Source organism: Papaver somniferum, chromosome 7, assembly GCF_003573695.1.
Source record: "Papaver somniferum cultivar HN1 chromosome 7, ASM357369v1, whole genome shotgun sequence".
NCBI classification, from domain to species: domain Eukaryota; kingdom Viridiplantae; phylum Streptophyta; class Magnoliopsida; order Ranunculales; family Papaveraceae; genus Papaver; species Papaver somniferum.
In genome coordinates, this window is record NC_039364.1 from 194,381,532 (window position 1) to 194,389,830 (window position 8,299).

The window sequence follows — 8,299 nt, forward strand, 5'->3', positions numbered from 1 at the left end:
TTATGGTTTACGGTGAAGGTTCGGGTTATAATCTACACTTCCAAACAAATCCAGCGATTCTGGCCTATACACTCATCGCAGATACCATCTTAAAGTTATTTCTAGTGCAGCTCTACAAAAAGGCCTTCTGGACTTTTATTGGTTCCTGTCTCATAGTCATGCTAGTCACACGTCTACGGAGAATTCCAATTTTTAACTCCAATGCAATCTTGAAAAGGTAAGAAACAAAGGATCACCCACTTGTGTCATAAAATAACAAAAGAACCAGTCCCCCCACACACACCGTATGGCTGTGAGGTAGGCATCCACTCAGCCACTGTATACCTATATCTTTTTTCCTTTTCCAAATTCTCAATGACACAAATTACGTTTACGCACATACACAGATAGAAACATTGATTGATTGATAAAGAGATTCGAGGTTTTACCTAAGGAATGAACTTCCCAGTGCAGCTCATATCTCTATCTCTAGCTATGTCTCTCTACCACTCCTTCTATATCAATCCCATTCATCTCTGGCTAATCAAGCAACTGATCTCTCTCGAACCTTCACTCTGCAAACTCTAAGAATACATTAATGGACAACCATAACTCCACATCAGGTAAGTTCTCTTAATTAATTTTCAAATTTTACAAAACCCGTTTCACCAATTTCGTTTTTGTTGTCTGTGCTTTCAGATGGTGATGATGAATTACAACATCTAGTGGTGAAAGTTGTTGATGGAGAGGAGGAAGAACAGAGACCCAAACTTAGAGTTAGTGGATTATCAAGAGTGTTGGAACCATCAGGACTGAGTATATTGAGTGAAGTTACTGTTGAAATACTAGCAGGATCAATAGTTGGTATTATTGGACCGAGTGGAAGTGGAAAATCTACGTTTTTAAGAGCTTTGAATCGTATGTGGGATCCGCCGAAACATACAGTGTTTCTCGATGATCAAGATATTCATAATCTTGATGTTCTTTCTCTTCGACGCAAGATAGGAATGTTGTTTCAAGTTCCGGCTCTTTTTCCAGGTAGGTAAATGGGAACTGGTTATTTATACAAATTTCATTTTTGCTCCTGCACTTACTGTACTCTACTTGTAGTTAGTTTGCTTGGTCAATTCCTACATCTAATTGCTATAGATACTGAAAATTGATCCAAGGAACTGATGCCATGAAGATTCTAGGATTCCTAATGGGTCACGGACGCGGGAAAACAAGCTGATGGTTTCCTGCGAAAATGCCCCGTAGCAATAGCGTTGTCTAGCAGCAAATAGAAATTATTGTTGTTAAACCGGGAATTCATTATTAATCTGAACCGTGTACCAACTTGAACTTTCAATAGGGAGATATCCTTCCATATAGACGTGCTAGTAGGACACATGCACAAATAATATTTAAATAATGAACATTGGAGTCATAGTGTCACCAGCATTTCATTCTCTACTAGAGCATAAATAAAATTTGTGAAAATTCAAAACGTGATGCCGCCTAGTAGAATATAGAACGAGGAAGAGAGCAAAGGGGTGCTAAAGATCATAGTGGGATTTTCATTTTGGTTATCCAAATGGCGGGTCATTTCTATATTATCGCTTATGTGCCATGCGATTAGGTCTGGCCGGGTTAGGCCATGAAGAAGAATTAGAGTTCTCTTTTTAACGGAAGAAAAAGGCCAAAGGAACATGGCGAACATCAGCCTGCCAGGTGTTGTGTCCGTACCGTACACGTGGTGAGATGAAATGTCATGACTATGCGTACGAAAACATATAAACATTACAGCTTCTCCAGTGGTATGTGTGTGGAGATAAATGTCAAAATCAACCTAGAATGCACATCCATTTTCTTTAAAATCATTCTCCAATCCGGATGTCATAAATCAATGTATGCATGACTTTAGGTAGAAAATGTCAATAGGAATGCCTAGTTTCCCACATTCCCTTTGACATTGTCTACCATCCTAGTCAGCTTTTTTAAATTAAAAATATATTTTATTTACTAAAATTAATTCTAATACAATAAATAATTATTTTTAGATTTAATAAAATCTTAAAATTACTAAACATAAAATTTACATTTAATAAGAAAATGATCATAAACAACACTATTAGAGATGAATAACATTTTTCACTTAAACTTAAAAGGAAAATTTAGAATAAAAATATCTTGTTTGTGTTGACACATATGAAATATATACAACAACCATCCATTGGAGAAGCTCTTAGTCTTATGTAATTGGACAACAACGAAGGTGAGACCAGTTCCAGCTAGTTGACAAAAAAAAAAAAAAACTGAGTATCGATCCTGATATACGACCTATAGTTGAATCCATAACCATCTCAGGAAGGTACAACCCTCAGTGAACCACGTTAAATCTCTCCACTATCTTCTTTGTCTCACCCATTCCTTGAATTAACTTCTGGCGACATTTATCACACACCGGATTCGTATTCTAGCTTCATCACTTCAATTAATGGAGGCCAGATCAGGTAACAGATTCTTAAACCCCCATCAATAATTTTCTAAAAATTAAAAATTCCAACTTCGATTTAAGAAAAACAAAAACCCATTTCAGATTTTCCTTTGTTTTTCTCTCTAGATGAAATATTGCAGCATTTACTAGTGGATATAGTTGATGATGATCGTAATGGTGAAGAAAATAAGAAACCGAAACTCCAAATTCGTGAATTATCAAAAGTATTAGACACAACAGGTGTACAGATACTGTTTGATGTATGTGTTGATATACCGAAAGGATTAATCGTTGGGATTATTGGTCCCAGTGGTAGTGGGAAGTCAACGGTTTTGAGATCTTTGAATCGATTGTGGGATCCACCTAAAAACACTGTGTTCCTTGATAATCAAGATATACTTGATCTTGATGTTCTTTCACTGAGGCGCAAAGTAGGAATGCTTTTTCAATCCCCTGTTCTCTTCCAAGGTAAACTCCCTGCGCCCGTGTTTGACTTCCTATTCTTTCATAAACCTGGAGTCGGGTATTCTTAAACCTGGAGTCGGGTAATTTTAGTCAACGTCGGGTTGTGGGCCTTGTGGTACATGGCTTCTTTAGACTTGTGTGAGCCCGTCATCTGTTTTAGTACACTGATCTTCTTACACAAAGTTTTTGCATTGCAACTCTATGCAAAATCTCATATATTATCATGCTAGTGTTATGTGATCTATAGGCTTTTCTATGCAATTCTTATGACAGACAGATACAGTGTCACAGTGGAGATGTTAATAGTTTGGATCGATGTCTCTTATTGGGCAGGTTTAGTTATGCAATTTTGGCAACATGGAATCGCCCTGTCCTGGCTCTATATTGGTGTAGCCTTGTAGGAACCAAATTTGTTGTATGTCTAAATGTGTAACATTTTATCTGGCACTTCATTTAAACATATATAGGTTCTTCACATAAGTTTTCCACTGGCTTCACATTTCCTCGTGTAAGATTATGCCTTTTTCTTTCTAGTTTGTGAAATTGAGTTATTATGGCCGAAACCTTATCTGATTGCTTCTGGACATTCATTGGGTTCCATCAAGCGATTGGATTCATTTATCCACGAATATATACTAAGCTAAAAAAATGACTAAGAATAAGTACCATCTCCCCATTGCAAGATTTTTATACCTAACTATTTATATGTCAAATTATGTCACTTCTGTATAGTTTGATAAACATTTTCAATAGGTATATTTGTATGTGGGATATCGCAAATGCATTTATTATCTGGTCTTGGTTTTCCAATAGGAACTGTTGGGGACAACATTAGATATGGTCCGAAATTGACAGGTAAAAAGCTATCAGATGACGAAGTAACCAAGCTACTCGCCCTAGCTGACCTTGATTCTTCTTTCGCTAGCAAAAATGGCAATGAACTTTCTGTTGGGCAAGCTCAAAGAGTTGCTTTAGCTAGAACACTAGCCAATGACCCTGAGGTATGCAAAAAGCACGAATTATCTAATTTTTGTTTTGCATAAATATAGAAATGATCTACTGGCTAATTGTACAAATTTGGTGAAAGTGTCTTTGTCGTGCCATAGATAAGGAATAACTAGCTAGTAAATATAAACAGATCAGTTTCCAAGTTGTAACATGTATATGTAACAATAGTTCATTACCTTTTGGTATACCTATATCAAAGAAGAGAATTGATGATACGCTTATTGATCTTTCTTTTTCTTATCCAAGGTATTACTATTGGATGAACCAACCAGTGCTCTTGATCCAATCTCGACACAGGCCATAGAAGACACAATCTTGAAGCTCAAGAAGACACATAAGCTAACAACTGTCATAGTTTCTCACAGTGTTAGGCAAATCCAAAGGATTGTCGATGTAATATATCTCCTAGTTGAAGGTAAGATTGTTGAAGTTTTAAGACCTGATCGTCTCTCTGAAGCCAGTCATCCGATGGCTCGAAAGTTCCTCGAACTCAGCTAGTTTTTTCACTCTCTCTATCTCTGTTTATGTTTTTATATATGAAATTTGGTGCTTGAATTAAATGCACTTGCCAGTATATATATGTGGAATATTGAATAATGATGGATCTGGCGAATCGCATACTCTTTCCTTTTTAGAGATTGGACAAAGCTGCACTGCATGATTTTACTACTGCACTTGGCCTGCTAAGTTTTGCAACTGTCAGAAGTAGTGATTGGTTACCTAGAACCCAACTGTTATATTAAGTCCTCTGTAGTAAAGCAATAACACTCTTTTGTTAGCTAAGTCGTAAGAGTTTCAGGAAAAGAAAAATGGCTCAGAGGTCCTTATCCACAACTATTTAAATCTGAAATAATTAATACCGCATCCCTCTAAGTTCATTAAGATTCCACGTTCGGGGATACATTTTTTTTGCGATCGGCACTGTAAAACCATGCCGAGTAGCATTGGAAAACTATGCCGACTACAACGAAAAATATTCCCAATTTGTGGGGTGGGGTATCCCCCAAATATTTCCTTAAAATTTCGGCCTAGCATGATAAGAAACAAAAGCACCAGGTAGCAAATTTAGACATAGCATCAACGGAGTTAATTTTTCGGAAAACATGCTTAAAAGAAAGGAAAGAAACATCAGCATTACCTGTCTTCAATCGTCTCTACCTTCCCATTAAGTGCCAGGAGAATTTACAACTTTGAAAAGTACGAACAACAATTTTAGAGTCCGAGCATGGGCGGCCCGTATGACCGGTTTTTACCTCATCCGCATCCAGTCCAACATTCAACAGTTTTGTAACCAATGGATGCATCCAGTCCAACATTCAACAGTTTTGTAATCAATGGATGCATGGTTAGACGGATTGGGTAAGAATAATCCAACGAATTTGTTTTAGTTAAAATTTATAATAAAGAAAATAAAGCTAACACAAATGACTCCTTATAAAATCTACATATCCTATACATGTATACAAATATAAAAATTTCATGTACAACACCCCAAACAAACACCTTAAGAATTCCTAAATGATTCATAGTATTTTCTAGAACTATATAACCCTTAATTTAACGGAGATGGATGTCCAATGGATTTTCAAGGTTGCATTCGGACCCGATCCGTAATCCGTTGGATTTCAAAAATTTCATCTGCATCCAACCCATTAACGCAAAAAGAAAAAAACCGATTAGTCCCCGTTCAATCCACGGATTACGGGCCAAATGTTCACCCCTACCTACTACATAGCGAGCTAACCTATCAAACAAAGTTTTTTTCATGGGACTGGTTCATATTATCAAAGGGCTGCTAAGACTGGTTCATATTATCAAAGGGTTGGTTCATTTTTATCTTGATTCATAATTTAAGACTCGAGGTAGGCCACATCAGCTTAATTCAAGGACTAACTTTTATGGTGATTTAAGATTGAATCATAGAAGTGCCTAATGAATTGACGCAAAAGTTTGGAGTCATTATATTTTAAAATTTAAAGGAAAATATGATGGTTAATTGTAAAAGCGTCCGAGCATTGGGCCCAAATAGCATAACCGTTAGATTCTAACTTATAATACCGCCAAGTGGTTCTGGGTAAGAAGTAAATTTTTGGAGCGTCAAATTATATGGTGCTCAGAACCTTATTCAAGTTCACATTCAAGCGACCCCTGAATCGAGGCGGAAAGGCCATTGTTTTACCTTTGAAAGTTGAATCTCGAGCATCTGTAAAACTTAGTCTCAATAAAACAAAATTTGATCGTTATGAAGTAAACCATGTATTTCATAATGTCCAAACCGCCTTTTTGTTTGGGGCTGCTTATAAAGTTTGAAGTTAAGCTTTTCAGTAGATACTTGGATGAGGGTCTATAAAAGAGTCGGAAATTTGTTTTAAGAAACTCCAAATATTTTAGTTATATTTTAGAATAATTACATAAAAATTTAACCATTAGAATCAATTAGTTGTCAACAAAATCATTTTGAGTAAAAAAAAAGTAAGTAAGATTAAATCGATTACAACTTAACCTTTGTGTTTGAGCACTGCTCGGTCAAACTCGCAAGCGTTGCTATCTCAAGCTTGTTTGTCAAGTTTAGTTGCCAAAACTATAACTCTTGATTTCTAGTCTACTTATAGCTAAGTCTGGGATTAGGATAGTAAGTGTGGTTGAGCCTTAGACTCCACGGCTTTCATCGATTGAAGACGAAGAACTACTCAAGGGAACTTGTGGAACTTCATCAACAAAAGGTATGTGGAGACTTGAACTTATCTATCACTCAAAAGTCTATCTATTCTATCTCCTATTTGAGACAAAAGTCGTATTGCTATATAGACTTCAATTATACACATTTGCTATTTCGAGCCGAGATTATCTCGCTTATCAATTTCTCAAAATATGTGTTGGTAAGCTTTCGCTTTAGCCAAGTTCATCTTTACTCGTGACAAAAGTCATGTTGATTATTTCAATAACTTGAAAATCGCTTTGATGAAAATAGTTTGTGAATAACAACTATTTTAACATCCTCTAAGAAAGTTTCAATGATTATAATGAGAGTTTAGAACATGTAATCATGTTTGGATATAAACATAGTGTGTTCTCTCATATTTGTGTAAAAGTCCAAAATCGGGAATCCAAAGTATGCGTACCCGTACGCGTATTGGCGGTTGTTGGAAATCCGAGTGAGTATGCGTACACGTACGCATACTGGCGGAAAGTTCACATCCGTGAATTTCTGCTGGAGTTTGAAAGTGAAAAACATAAATCCGGATACTTAAGTATGCATACCTGTTTGCATACTTAGGTAGGTTACTTTCTAAAATCGGTTTGTTCATGAACTAAAACATTTATATAATAAGGAATGCAATCTTTGCAAACCGTGGCTATAATGTTCATGAATTGATTCGAGTGAATCAAAACCGATTTTTCTTCGATTGTGTCTTGTATACTTCTATAAAATCTAAGCAATTGAGCAACTCTCTAACTAGTTCATTTGAGTCATTTGAACTAGTTATGGTGAAGATGAATAAGGTTGATATGAAAGTGATCATATGGCTAACCATTGGTTAGCTATTGTTGAACCGACTAAGTGTACACGTTTAACTACGGTTACTCAAACCTAAATGAAGTTACATTTCATTTGTATATAACAAGCTAAGTTCGATCTAACGGTTGAAAGATATTAGCTTGAATCTAATCAGGTTTTCATTTAACGGTGAATATTAAATGTTTTGTTACCAAGGTAACTCATATTCCAAACCCTGATTTGAAATCTATATAAAGGAGAACTCTAGCAACTGGAAAAACTAATCCCCACACCTCATGTGTGATACTAGTTGTATAAGTTAGAGTCGATTCTCCTTTAACCTTAGGTTTTTCACGAAAAACTGTAGGTTAACGACTTAAAGACTTCATTGGGATTGTGAAGCCAGACCCAACTATTTTCTCTGTAGTAGTGTGATCTGATCTTGTTGTTTCTATCGTGTTTGAGTACAATCAAAAGTTTTCTTGAGATTTATATCACCGATATGCAAGATAGAAAAGTAGTCACAAACAACTTTGTCTCATCGTTTGTGATTCAACAATATCTTGTTTCGTTAATCAATTAAGATTATTGTGAGGTGATTGATAATTGTAGGTTGTTCTTCGGGAATATAAGTCCGGGTTACGAATTGGTTCTTGTTCACCTTGATTTATCAAGAGATGGAACAAAAACTCGTAGGTATGTCTGTGGTCTGTGGGAGACAGATTTATCTATCCAATAGACTTTTCGGTGTGATATAGATTTGTTTATCAAGTCTTCGACTTTGGGTCGTAGCAACTCTTAGTTTTAGGTGAGATCATCTAAGGGAATCAAGTGCTTAGTATGCTTCTGGGATCAGAGACATAAGGAGCGCG

The 8,299-nt window shown here is 36.1% G+C and overlaps 1 protein-coding gene across 2 annotated transcripts; it reads left to right on the top strand.

Annotated features, from left to right (window-relative positions):
* The first annotated feature begins 416 nt into the window (after positions 1–416).
* Positions 417–4,575, top strand: LOC113299290 (ABC transporter I family member 17-like). Of its 2 annotated transcripts, none has more exons than XM_026548290.1 (4): positions 417–602; positions 679–1,017; positions 3,734–3,921; positions 4,175–4,575. In XM_026548290.1, the coding sequence occupies exons 1-4, from the start codon at positions 578–580 to the stop codon at positions 4,424–4,426; spliced, it is 804 nt and encodes a 267-aa protein (XP_026404075.1). In that variant the 5' UTR covers positions 417–577; the 3' UTR covers positions 4,427–4,575. The 2 variants fall into 2 exon arrangements, with proteins under 2 accessions (XP_026404075.1, XP_026404076.1); XM_026548291.1 differs by lacking the exons at positions 417–602; positions 679–1,017 and adding exons at positions 1,122–2,471; positions 2,582–2,923.
* Positions 4,576–8,299: the final 3,724 nt, after the last annotated feature.

What these genes read in the sequence shown, in the direction of transcription:
- LOC113299290 (XM_026548290.1), top strand. Translation starts at nt 578, where the DNA reads ATGGACAACCATAACTCCACATCAG. An exon ending in CAACCATAACTCCACATCAG is followed by an intron (nt 603 to 678) that starts GTAAGTTCTCTT and finishes CTGTGCTTTCAG; the next exon opens with ATGGTGATGATGAATTACAA. An exon ending in AGTTCCGGCTCTTTTTCCAG is followed by an intron (nt 1,018 to 3,733) that starts GTAGGTAAATGG and finishes GTTTTCCAATAG; the next exon opens with GAACTGTTGGGGACAACATT.